Here is a 14,585-nt window from a genome sequence, read left to right as displayed (position 1 = left end):
CCAAAAATGATTAATCAAAATATGGGCACTTTAAAATAAATTATAAATTGGAACGCTAATTTCTCTGATACATATTTGTTAACTAAATTCTTTATTCTTTCTTTAATATTACTTTTCTGAACATACATGTGCAGCAATTATTCACAGTCTATTACCCTTGATTCATTTATCAAACTTTTGTGAACTAAGTTCGCTAAGATTATCAGACAACATTGTAAATGTCCATGTTTGCACCCTGCATTGGTGGTTTGAAATACGAGAAAACTAGAAATCAATTTATTTAAAAAATATATTTTGGAATGTTTAAGCCCAGATTTCATTAACATTATTCAAATGCGTTAAAGTTTAAACTGAGCACCAAGAAACGAATTAAATAATGTCTTTCAGTACATTATGGTAGGGCGTCAGAGCCTATAGCCTATAATGCAAACTCACATACCTTTTTCATTCTTCTTCGCGGATGGAATTGAAGTGTATGACAAGATTCATCTTCAAAGCATCAGGCGCGAAAGACCTCCGATTATCACTTAACACATTCTTGTAAGAGGAGAAGCTCCTTTCTACATCACAAGACGTTATTGGTGCATACCGGTATTTAAATAATGTTAAATCACTGCTGTCCAGTATGCACTCGTCTTGAAGTGTACTGGTACCTTCTCCTCTAAGAACATCATTTATCTTGCACACACGGTGAAAACCATCATTTCGATTAAGCACATTTTCAAGTTTCTGTTTTACACTGTCACCAACTATTCCATGTGATTGTTGTACTGAAAATTCAACACTTCTCACAATGTCAATACTTGCATGAATTTCTAAGCCAGCAGATTCTAAACGAGTAATTGCACTCGATATATTTCCAAAGTTCAACTTAATATATGCCAAACTATCTGACAAACTGTTGGAAAACAATTCCTGGGCAATCTTGATAGAAGAGGCATCATCTTTGTTGAAGCCGTTTTTGATAATGGAGTAGTTTCCGCAATAATACGTGGCAGCATCGAGCCACGTCCCCCACCTAGTAAGAACTGGCTGTGGAGGGAGTGGCGTTGAAGGAGCTAACTCCTTGAAAGTCGCAACCCGCAGTGGTGCTTTAAAAAAAAAAAAATTTTGATGTTAGATATTAATTTATCGACTTCAGGAAAATGTCCACGAATTTCTTCTGCCACCCTATGCAGAGCATGCACAAGGCAAGTAACGTGAATCATTCTTGGATAAAATAGCTTGAGGCCTTCAGCAGCTTTCACCATGTACGGAGCAGCATCGGTAACAAAGAGAAGAACGTTTTACCGCTTAATTTCATCCTTCCACAAAATTTTTAGTGCATTATCAAAAAGAATTGCAATCGTTGAATGATTTGCTCTCTCTAAAACTTCTGAGGTTAGTAGAAAAATATCCCCAGGGCGATCAGCATGGAGTGTTCCAATAATTACATTCCCTATATATCTGCCTGCAGTGTCCATCGTCTCATGAATAGATATCCAAATCTTATTGTCTGCTACACTGTGTCATATTCGATTTAGAGTATCTTCATAGCAACGCGATAAATAGTTTTTTCGCAGTGTTGATTCTGTAGGAACAGATTTTTTAGTGTATTTCTCCAGAAAATTCTTGAAATGGGTATTGTTCACCTTGTTTACAGGAATGTTTGCAGACACCATCATCTCACAAAGTTCCTTTGAAAAATCTGAACATCTGTCCATTGCTGAAGATGTAACAGCCTTATCGAATATCAATTGCTGCCTCTTCTTATCGACATGTTGTCGTTTGACATTGTTGCCGTGTTTCGTGTTACGATGTTGTTGCACATTAAAACGTTTTTCAGCCACGACTTTCACTTCACACAACTTGCAAAATAGAACTAAACCGTCTGTACAGAAATATTCTTCTCCAAATTCCTTAACAAAGCTTCGTAACTTAACACTAGTAGAAGACTTTTCCTTAGGGATACTGGAATGCGTGCTGGGATACGATTTACTGTGAACTAACGCTTGTGTAAGTGAAAGGAGGTTGAGGTTCTAATATCTGAACTAAGACAAGAGAGCGATTATCAGAAGTAATTAGCTCACTGCTGGGATGGGATTTTCCGGATTATTTCTGTCTCTACCTGGGAGACCGGGTTCCCGAATACGGCAGGTTGGTTATTCGACTATTCGACTTGTATCAACAGCGTGATACCAAGAAGCAGTTTTGTAAACACTAGTTTGCATTCGGTAAGTTGAAGATGATTTCGCACACCTACAGCTGTCGTCAAACTGCCGAAATATGACCGAAATATGACGTTTCTACTAAAACAGCTCAAAATATGTATGACCTTATGGCAAAAAATAGCCAAAATATGCATTTATATGACGAATTAAAATCATTTAATTGTGACGATAATCACCTGATTTGCACCGAAATCCAATCATAAAAGAAAATAGAGACAAAGAAAAAAATTACTTTTCCTAAACATCCGAGCCCTAGTGATAACAGCTCTCTCTGATCATCAAGCAATTATATTTTACAGATAATTTAATACTACTTCTTCCATCTGAGCTTTTACCCAATTTATTGGGGTCAGCACTTGATGTGGATTTGGCTCAGCTTTATAGCCGGATGCCCTTTCTGCCGCCAATCATATGTGGAGGGATGTATTCATTATTGCATGTTTCTGAGGTGGCTGGTAGTGTGGTGTGTTGTATGTAGAACACAAACACCCAGTCCTTGATTACATAGTTGAAATCCTCAGCTGAATCAAGAATTGAACACAGGGTCTCTGAACCAATGGCAAGTGTGTTGACCATTCAGCCAGAAGCCAGACAAATGATTTAAAACTTCCCCATGGACTAATTCCTTAAGGGGTCTCTATAACAAATTGTCCAGGGGTAGGATCCATAGGACAATCTTGTTGCCGACGAGATAGGTCCACCTTGCCCAATTCACCTTTCTCCAAACTGATGCCCGACTGCATATCTTGTAGGTAAACAGCAATGAGAAGGCACTCTGTCTTTCTGCCATCAAATTACCTGTAATGTATTATAGGTGCACTATCCTCATTAATGACCAGTAGGACTTTGGAAACCAGCAAGTGCAAATGTTAACAGAGTAGCAGAACCTGTTTCTTCTCACAGCTCCAATGAGCTCTGCACGGAGAGTAAGCATTACAATATTTCAGAGTCTTCGAGGAGCAGCACTGGAAAAAACTATTGCTTGTAGTCTGTCACGTCCATTTAGACTTCTAATCAACAAATGCACAATTACAAGAGCATGTAAGGAAAAGTGGAACTCTGTAGGTGATATGGAGCCAGATTGCTTGATGTGCCACTTGTTAACGCAGATAGTGCGAGAGTCACAACAGGCAAGCACAGGAGGTTCATCTGAGATGTATACACTATTTATTCCATTTCTCAGACACTCCTCAAAAGGGTATAGTCCAACTACTCTAGAACCAATACTACTTCTCCAAACACTTAATGTTCAGTGCACTTGGTGACTCAGTTCATGACTCGTATGTGGATTTTCATGGGCCCAGAAATAGGAATTGTGGTTACTAAATATGAAATCAAGAGTTAACAATGCTTTGTCAATCCCTAAGATGTCTTGAAGGAAGCTTCTATCAATTCATTTCCTGTGTAATTCTGTGTCTACTAACAGAACTCCACATTACAGGTCATTTCATCTTGATCCATGGTAGAGTTATTGCATGTAACAGATTCCAACTTGTACATTTGGAAAGTTCCACCTTTCCAACACTTTAAAATCTTACGATTTTCCTTAGATTAAAATAACATCAATTTATTTTGAAATTAATTGGTACTTGTTTCATTTTTCATGGAAAACATCTTCAGCCATGATCTTAAATAACAGTAAAAATATACACAAAAATGCAAGTTACATAAGTAAAACACGATATTTAAAAAAACTTGTCCTTGCCTAGATAAAAGGTCTAAATGTCTAAAGAGCCTTTGGTTTTCTCTTCGTTGTCACTATTTAACACCTACTGACGTAAAAGATGTGTTATTCATGAAATGCCACTTAAAAACTATCCTAAAATAAAGGGATCTTAACATTTCTTAATGAATAAATGAAACAGTAGTGTACAGCTGCACAAGTTCTTGTAACATTCAACATTTGATGTGAATGGAAAGGGGGAATTTTCTTATCAGATGAAATGAACCAATTGTGTTCAAGTTGGACAGCAACTCTCTGTGATGTGCTTGCATCCTAATCACCTGACATCCCTCACGGCTGACTCACACCGGACCTCCTAATGTGCTCAAAGCTGCTTTCCTCCTAGTGTTGTATCTGTGTGTGCTCGCATGATCTGCGAGACCATCTTGAACACAATTAGTCCATTTTATCTGACAAGAAAATTCCCCCTTTCCATTCACATCAAGTGTTGAATGTTACAAGAACTTGTGCAGCTGTACACTACTGTTTCATTTATTCATTAAGAAATTTTAAGATCCCTTTGTCTTAGGATAGTTTTTAAGTGGCATTTCATGAATAACACATCTTTTACATCAAGAGGTGGCAAATAGTGACAACGAAGAGAAAACCGAAGACTCTTTAGACATTTAGACCTTTTATCTAGGCAAGGACAAGTTTTTTTTAATATCGTGTTTTACTTATGTAACTAGCATTTTTGTGTATATTTTAACTGTTATTCAAGATCACAGCTGAAGATGTATTCTATGAAAAATGAAACATGCGTTGACTAAATTTAAAATAAATTAATGTTTATTTTAATCTAAGAAAAATCGTGAGATTTTAAAGTGGTGGAAAGGTGGAACTTCCCAAACGTACAAGTTGGAATTTGTTATATATAACTCAACATGCCGAGGACATTTATCAGGAAACATGTTCTGAAATCCAGTGTAGTAATACAGATAAAGACTACCTTCCTTGAGGATAGAATGCACTGTTCAATGGTTGATATCAAATGTCTGGCAATCTATTGTGGGCTGAGTTGTAGAAGTTGGAATATTCTTTCTTCTAATTAAGTAGTAAACTTGTGTCCTTATCCCAAGTTGGTACAGCCATTTTCAGGCACACCTCCAAAGCAGGTGAGCTGCATATACCATTTCAAGCACATACCACACTTCCTGCCATTCCTTAATTTCTGGCAGTACCAGGAAACGAACCCGGGCCCCAGAGGACTACAGCTAATAACACTAACTGTTATGCTACGGAGGTGGACTCTTTTAGTGTAAAACAAAGACTACCTTCAGTTTCATATGTCAATATATATGTATGAAAATGAAAATCCACAGCCTATTTCCAGTTATCTAGACCAGGTAAGGAATGGAATGAATGAAACCCCCATCTAGCAGCGAGGATAGGATCTGTGCCGGCTGCCGAAGCCTGTCGCACTTTTCTGGGACAATGATTAATGAATGACAGATGAAATGTAATTATATTGGAGAGTGTTGCTGGAATGAAAGATGACAGGGAAAATTGAAGTACCCAGAGAAAAACCTGTCCCGCCTCTGCTTTGTCCAGCACAAATCTCACATGCAGTGACTGGGTTTTGAACAATGGAATCCAGTGGTGAGAGGCTGGCGTGCTGTCGCCTGAGCCACGGAGACTTCAAATATGTACATATTTATTTTTATTTTTATTTTTATTTTTAATTAATGTCTTGCCTTTACTTTGATTTTGACTGACGATGGTCTCTGGTAAGACCGAAACTAGTTTCAACAAATATATGTAACTTTTTTAACATTACAACAAACACTATTGAATAGGTGGAAACCTTCAGCTTTTGTTTTACACTATATTGCTCTTCAATATGGATTAATATGAAATTACCTATGAGTGGACTCTTTTGTTCTAAGTGCTAGTCTCCATCTACAGATGAGACTGGTGCAAGTAACCCTTCAGTTTCATATGTCAATAAACTCTATTAATAGACACTGTTACAACATAGCCCACTTGTCTAATATGTTGATCAGTCTACCAAAAGACACTGGTGGCTGGATAACAATATCTAGAGCAGAGGTGCTCACACTAGACATTCTGTCCCGCGGGCACCCAGCACTGTAAGTGGGCAGGCTGGCAGGCGATCAACGTACGCTATTCAACCACAGTGACGTTGTGGCTAAGTCACACAGAGTGAAGGCGAAGTTCTCCCAGTCACTCTCGATCACCGCGGCGATTCACGAGTTTGAAATGGAGGCAGAAAATAATGAAAGAAAGAGGGCAGACATCCACATTAATTTCAATTTATGTTGTAAGAAATAAGTTAGTTATGTTCATTGCATTTCATGTATTTTGACCGGATACAATAAAGAGTTAGGCCTACAACTTCAAATATTTTTATAATATATGTATTTTTGTTTTTGCTAGTGGCTTTACATCACACCGACACAGATAGGTCTTATGGCAACAATGGGATAGGAAAGGCCTAGGAGTTGGAAGGAAGCGGCCGTGGCCTTAATTAAGGTACAGCCGCAGCATTTGCCTGGTGTGAAAATGGAAAACCATGGAAAACCATCTTCAGGGCTGCCGGCAGTGCGATTTGAACCCACTTTCTCCCAGATACAAGCTCACAGCAGTGCGCTCCTATCCGCACGGCCAACTTGCCCGGTATATAATATATGTAATGAATTACAAATTTCACTATTACATTTTAAAAGGTGCTTTAGAAACAGTTCTAATACAATATGGAGTTAAGGTGGATACACTGTGGCTTGTGTTTGGTTGGGTTTAAATTATCTGATAAACTCACAACAATCCAATCATGCTTACTGGGAATAAAATCAGTCAGGTTATTTATTTGTAGGCATACTGTACATCTATCTGGTAGAAATGTACATTTACAATGCTGTTGCACTTAAATCTTGGATAGCAAAATATCTATGTCGTCACTCGTGATGAAATTCCCTCTCGCCATTTAGAGGCTAGCTATTATCATCGGATGTATGTTAAATCAAATACTATTTTCAGAAATCCAGTGAACAGGGAAAGTCACACAACACTACAACACTGTGCAAAATCATTGTTGCATTATGTATTTATATTGCTCTTTGCTTAATGAATAACAGGAATTTAACTGCTTTCTAAATGAAAATAATGTCGTTCACATGCAAGGAATTGTAAATCGCAGCTTGTACGCTTAAACCCTGTACCTTTGTAAGATTGTAACACAAAATTTATAACGTGTCAATTTTCTTTGAATGATCAAATACAGTATAAATCAAACCAGAATATCTTGAAAAGGTCAGTTCACTTTACAAAGGAAATTGAATATGTCCTCCTATTCAATACATACACGTATGATGATAAACAGGGTTAAAAGTCAGGTTGTGAGTTTCACAAATAGGAAAAGTCCTCTCACTTTTAATTACTGTGTTGATGGGGTGAAGGTTCCTTTTGGGGATCATTGTAAGTACCTAGGTGTTAATATGAAAAGATCTTCATTGGGGTAATCACATAAATATGATTGTTAATAAAGGGTACAGATCTCTGCACATGGTTATGAGGGTATTTAGGGGTTGTAGTAAGGATGTAAAAGAAAGGGCACATAAGTCTCTGGTAAGACCCCAACTAGAGTATGGTTCCAGTGTATGGGACCCTCACCAGGATTACTTGATTCAAGACCTGGAAAAAATCCAAAGAAAAGCAGCTTGATTTGTTGTGGGTGATTTCCGACAAACGAGTAGCGTTACATAAATGTTGCAAAATTTGGGTTGGGAAGACTTGGGAGAAAGGAGATGAGCTGCTCGATTAAGTATGTTCCGAGCTGTCAGTGGAGAGATGACGTGGAATGACATCAGTAGACGAATAAGTTTGAGTGGTGTCTTTAAAAGTAGGAAGGATCACAATATGAAGATAGAGTTAGAATTCAAGAGGACAAATTGGAGCAAATATTCATTTATAGGAAGGGGAGTTAGGGATTAGAATAACTTACCAAGGGAGATGTTCAATAAATTTCCAATTTCTTTGCGATCATTTAAGAAAAGGCTAGGAAAAGAACAGATAGGGAATCTGCCACCTGGGCGACTGCCCTAAATGCAGATCAGTAGCGACTGATTGATTGATCCATCATTTGATATAATAATAATAGTCATACATGTTTCAACTTGTTTGAGCCATCTTCAGTGAAGAAAGGTTAAAGTCTTTTACATAATTGATGCTAAAGAATGTGTTAAAACATAATGAAGAAAGGAATGAGAACAAATGAGACATGACGGAATTAAAACAATAAGTTATTATGGCAAGGTTGTGGACCTCTTAAGTCTAAAACTTGCAGTGTGTTACAATTAAAAAACGAGGATGAAATCACTGTGCTAAAATTTAAAATGACACTCTGTCTTCATTGAGTCAACATCCAAATAGTTAAGAGGGCAGCAAAAATTAGAGAAACTTAAGTATGAGAAGAAAACAAGTGCCAGGTAAAATGTATGTGACACATAGTGGAAACCACCAATGAAGTTCAAATTTATTAAATAGTTGCACTCTCCAAAGGCCTGACCTTCTCAAAATTTAGCGGTCCCGTTCTCAATCATCATGTCCAATATTGGCTCAGCTATGTTCGCCTTATTTCTAAATGGTCAGGAGGGCAGCGAAAAACTGAGAAACTATGTTTGAGAAGATAACAATTGCCATTTAAAATGTGCATAACACACAGTGGAAACCGCCAATGACGTTCAAATCTGTAATGAAAAATTTAATAAATCTGAACTTCACTGGCGGTTTCCACTATGTGTCACATACAGTTTACCTGGCACTTGTTTTCTTCTCATACTTACGTTTCTCTAATTTTTGCTGTCCTCTTAACTATTTGGATGGTGACTCAACAAAGACAGACTGTCATTTTGAATTTTAGCACAGTGATTTTGTCCTCGTTTTTTAATTGTAACACACTGCAAGTTTTAGACTAAGAGGTCCACAACCTCGCCATAATAACTTATTGTTTTAATTCTGTCATGTCTCATTTGTTCTCATTCTTTTCTTCATTATGTTTTAACACATTCTTTAGCATCAATTATGTAAATAATTTTAACCTTTCTTCAATGAAGATGGCTCAAATGAGTTGAAACATGCATGACTATTATTACTCCATCTAATGATGGAGATGTGCATGTATTGAATAGGAGGACATATTAAATTCATTTTGTGAAGTGAAAACTGTCAATACGGAATGTTTCTAATATCTTCAAAAGGTCAGTTCTTTTGTTGAGATTATAGAGTTTTATTTTAAGTAATGTATCCTAATCAACACTTCAGTGAGTAGTGGAGGAGATCTTCGTAATCACAATCGAACGTCAATGCTCTCTCAGTTCCCTGCAAAGTGTGTTCACTCTCTCGCTTCACTGTGACGTATGCTTGCTACGTAAGCTGCCCGCATTTACATCACGCCAACCTGGCCGCACTGGGCTAGCCTAGCCTCAACGGGCACCCAGCTGACCATCTCTGGTCTAGAGTATGCTGCTTCATAAACACCAATTAAAGAACTGGCACACGAGTATTTGGTAGCACAGAATTGTATTATTTACAGAGTGTGCTGGCTGTGCAGTTCAGGCCACGTGGCTGTAACTAGCATTTCGGAGATGGTGGGTTCAAATCCCACTATTGGCACCCCATGAAGATGGTTTTATGTGGATTCCCATTTTCACACCAGGTAAATGCTGGGGCTGTACATTAATTAAGGCCATGGTCACTTCCTTCCTATCCTAGCCCTTTCCTATTCCATCGTTACCAAAAAACTACCTGAGTTGGTGCAATGTTAAATCATCAGCAAAAGTTAAAAAACTGTATGAACAGAAGAAAGGCACTGAAAATTGCATATATCAAATGGATTACTCGTGTTCTATTTGCCTTACTAAAATTGCAAGAAAAAGGGTTGGCTCCTACCACTGATATACTGACCACCATTGGTAATGCCTTGACATGCAACTATATCCATACTTTAATACTCAGCATTTTAAATTGCCAATTAAAATTAAAGGATTCAGTAAAAATGAAGTTTTGGTAACATTAAGGTCAGGAAATACTTAAAATTATATACTTTCCAAACTTCATGAGAGATATCACAAATCACAAAGTGACAACAAATATAAGATTATGGAGTAACAAGTATATACCTGACGGTCTGGCTTGTGAGGATTAACGACTTGGACGGCTTTTCCTTCACAAACTAGGAGAGCTTGAGAGTCTCCCAGCCATGCAACATACAACTTCTTTTCCTTTGGTCTCAATAATGCACAGACGGCAGTTGTACCACTCCGCAGTTGCTGTAAGAAAAATAATGAATTCTATGTAAAAAGCAATATAAAAGATAAAGGACTCTTTTGCACAATATTTCTAACATTATGGGTCATTAGCTACACATTACAAATTAGAGAATTATTTCCATTCTCTTCTAAATAAAAGAGTATTACAATTAAATCTTATTACTGAAACTTAAAATAATTTGCACCAATTTACATTTCATACATGAACTTGCATGAATTCTTTCCCAAAGGATTAATAACAAGCCAGGAGGAGAGTCATTATATGGAACCAGTGTTTTCTCAGATACTACAATGCAAACCACAGAAATATTTCATATTTTGCATTTCCTGCATATTTTCTACTATTGTTAGGGTTTCTGAAAAGAGAGTCTCTTACACTGAGCCAATAGAACAATCTACATGGAGATAAAGTGATGGCCAGGAGCGTAGCCACACTGAAACGTCAGATCGTGCAAGATCTCTGAAATTAAGCAATAGTGGGCTTGGTCAGCATATGTACTGTTGGCTAGAAGAGTGGAAATCATCTGGCCACCCTAATAGAAGTAAACTCCCCCTCAGGATGCCTGTTCAGTGATCCCTTGTCTTAGCTGGAGGCACTGAATAGGTCACCAACATCCAGGTTTGGACAAGCCACTTAGCTTAGAGCTATTCAGTCATGGGAACATGCTGGTCATATCACAAGCCCACCTTATATTACTTACCATTCTGGAAATTCTTGTGTTCAATGCACAATAATTTGTGAATGAAATTTCTTCTGTAAAATAAATAAATCTTGGAGAAGTAATAACACATAACCTAAATGAAAAAATCTCAATCCAAATAAGAACAAATAGATTAGATAAAGCACAAAAATTAACATGGGATATCTACAAAAAGAAATGTCTATCAATAAATACAAAAATAAAACACTACAACACAGTTATAAAACCAGAAGCTACATATGCAGCAGAAACACTATTTTACCTGAATAAACAATCAAAGACTGACAGACTTCAGAAAATTGAAAGGAGGATTGGAAGAACCTGCATCAACAAAAAATACCAGAAAGAGGTACAGTGGCGGTTAATACCTAACAAAGTCGTGTACAAAGAGCTAGAACCCATTACAGATACTATGCATAAGAGGAGACTGGGATTCTTTGGACATATCATGAGGATGCAGGATTCGAGACTTCTGAAACAACTAGTACAACACAATCTCGTCTCAAAAAATACCACAACAGGATGTAAATGGATCAGAGAAGTAAGAGAGGATCTGAAGGAAATAGGCCTTACAACAGAAGACACCACAAATAAGAGAAAATTGAATACAAAACTCAAGAATACAAACCTCCACTTTACCATTACACAAAACAAACCAACAACATGCACATTTTCAACTGAGGAAAGGGCATGAAGATTGGAGCGTCTGAAGTAGTACTGGGAGGACCGCAAAGCCCAAACAATCCCTTCAAAGAGACCTGAACGACGGACTGACTAAAGTGATCCTATGTGGTCATAAAAGAAGAAGAAGAAGAAATTAGGCAGGCAATGGACCAGCTGTGGACAGAGTGGATCATTGGCATACTTTCAATCAAAGCCTCTTGATCAATTGCAAGTGATTACAGTGCAGCATTTACTAGTATTAAACTTTGTAATACTGGTACATGGAATACATAAATGTAAAGTTATGTTTAATAACCTGTATATGCATTATCCTAATCAAGCACCAACCATATGATTTCAAATAAACCAGACCATTTACAGTTCTATGATTGCAGTAGTTGTTAGTATTAAACTGTAGAAGTACTGTAAAGAAAGAAGTAGAATTAAATAATTTAAGAGATATATACATATTTACCAGACTTTGTAATAGCAACTGAACCACATATGAGAAATGATATTATGCACGAGGAAATTTTCTTACAGAATTGGAATGTTTATCATAGAAACAGGATAGGAATGGTAGGAGGGGGAGTATTCATACTGGTGAAAGAAGAATTTGTAAGCTATGAAGAAGTTAAGGATGAGAAACTTTAAATTCAAGGTGAAAGGCTCATCTCTAAAGATAATAGGTAACTTGTTTTTTTTGTGGTGTACAAACCTGGAAGGGGTGATGCTGATGCAGAATGATTTGATAAGAAAATCAGCAATATGGGGAACAACACAGAAAGGAACATTACTGTAGTAGATGATCTCAATTTATCAAATGTTAATTGGGAAGTACTGTAATACGAATGACATACACCATGCTTTCTTAGTTAATCTGGGAAAGACAACTGAATCAGAAAGTGATGGAACCAACTAGAGGGAAAAATATTCTAAACATGGTGCTGATAAAACCAGATGAGGTCTATAGAGGAACTGAAGTGACAGATGGTATAAGTCACCACAAAGTTGTTTTTGTTGCAGTTTAAAATAAAGGAAGGTTGTATAAGTAGGACTATTAGTCAACACCATATCATTGATAAGAGAGGCATGGGGAACTTCTAAAAAAAGTAATTATGATCTAGAAAGAAATAGAGTTAGGAATGGCTGTGGAAGTAAGAAGAGATTAAAAGGTACTTACTAGGATATTGAATTTAGCAAAATATTTGAGAATAACATGAAGCCAAATATAACTGACAGTGATATGAGTTTTAGGAAAAAAAATGGAAGAATATGTATAGGTACTTTGAGGCAGAAACCAGTTCCAGGTAGGGCATGCCAGGGATCATTAATGAATGTACTATCTGCGCACCTTTTCTGGATAGATTTACACCCTAGTGCTGAATTGGTCGACCTCGGCAATCTTCGAGATTCGTACTGGCAACCTTTGAAACACAAACTATGAATCGCTTATGCATCGCTGTGCGACATCTGGCGTACACTTTACGTACTAGTACTGTTGTTATTTACACAGCAAAGCCAAACTATAGAATTCACTCTAGGAATAAGATTCGCATCAAGAAATGTTATAGAATGTTATATAATGTGTGTGTGACACAGTTGTTGGCTTACGATAACAAAGGTTTAGCAAAATTCATATCGATCGATCATATTATCGATTCATTTCAGATTTCATTTCCATTCAGTTGGCAGTACTACTGGAACCGGAACTGCTACCTCCTTCTCCTCAAACCCGTACACAAATCTATCGATAAAAAGTGCGCAGATAGTATATGTAAGGACTACAGAAGGCAGAAGATAGTTGGATATAAGGATAATGTTCAGTTTGAGGAAGTGAATAATAATAATAATAATAATAATAATAATAATAATAATAATAATAATAATAATAATAATGAAGATATTTATAAAAAGATACAAAAGTTGAAAGCCAGAAAATCAGCTGGGACTGATAAGATTTCTGTGGATATGCTAAAGGCAATGGGTTAGGATAAGTGCTATATCTGAATTAGTTATTTGGTTACTGTTTGCATAAGAAGCTATACCACCGAGCTCGATGGCTGCAGTCGCTTAAGTGCGGTCAGTATCCAGTATTCGGGAGATAGGAGGTTCGAACCCCACTGTCGGCAGCCCTGAATATGGTTTTCCGTGGTTTCCCATTTTCACACCAGGCAAATGCTGGGGCTGTACCTTAATTAAGGCCATGGCCGCTTCCTTCCCACTCCCAGCCATTTCCTATCCCATCATCACCGTAAGACCTATCTGTGTCGGTGTGACGTAAAGCAACTAGCAAAAAAAAAAAAAAAAAAAAGAAGCTGTACCAAACGGATGGGGAGTTTGTATAGTAGCCCCAGATTACAAAGGAAAGGGTGATAAACATAAAGTGGATAATTACAGGTGATACAGCTTGGTATGTGTTACACATAAACTCTGAGAAAGCATTCTTCCTGATTACATTTGACACATTTGCAGAATTACTAACTGGTTTCATAGAAGGCGGCTGTTTGGGTTTGGGAAAGATTATTCCAGTGAGGCTCAACATATACGATTCTAGCAAGATATAGGAGATATTATTGATTCAGGGGGTCAAATGGACTGTATCGCTATTAACCTGTTCACAGCTTTTGATAGGGTAGATCATGGAAGACTACTGATGAAAATGAGGGCTATCAGACTAGACAAAAGAGTGACTGAATGGGGGGCTAAATTTCTAGAAAACAGAACTCTGAGAATAGAGTAGGTGAAGCATTTTCTGATCCTGTAATGATTAAGAAGGGGGTCCCGCAAGGCAGTATTATTGGACATTTAAGTTTTCTTAAGAACAGCAATCATAGATAAGGTTTTTTGTAGATGATGTTATACTGTATAGAGTAGTAAATAAATTACATGATTGTGAGTGAGACTACAAAAATATCTCTACAATGTTGTGAGATGGACAGTAGACAACAGTATGCTAGTAAACAGGGTGAAAAGTCAGGTTGTAAGTTTTTTTTGCAAT

At 37.2% G+C, this 14,585-nt stretch overlaps 1 protein-coding gene across 1 annotated transcript in view; it reads right to left on the bottom strand.

Moving 5' to 3' along the window:
- The window catches only part of LOC136863702 (protein phosphatase 1E), a 529,192-nt gene that overhangs the window by 44,656 nt on the left and 469,951 nt on the right, over positions 1-14,585 (bottom strand). Inside the window, exon 5 of the mRNA XM_067140060.2 lies at positions 10,071-10,220. Coding sequence (XP_066996161.1) covers positions 10,071-10,220 — 150 coding nt within the window. The remainder of the gene's footprint in view (positions 1-10,070; positions 10,221-14,585) is intronic.

This window comes from Anabrus simplex, chromosome 2, assembly GCF_040414725.1.
Source record: "Anabrus simplex isolate iqAnaSimp1 chromosome 2, ASM4041472v1, whole genome shotgun sequence".
NCBI lineage: Eukaryota > Metazoa > Arthropoda > Insecta > Orthoptera > Tettigoniidae > Anabrus > Anabrus simplex.
This window is presented reverse-complemented; position numbering and strand designations above follow the sequence as displayed.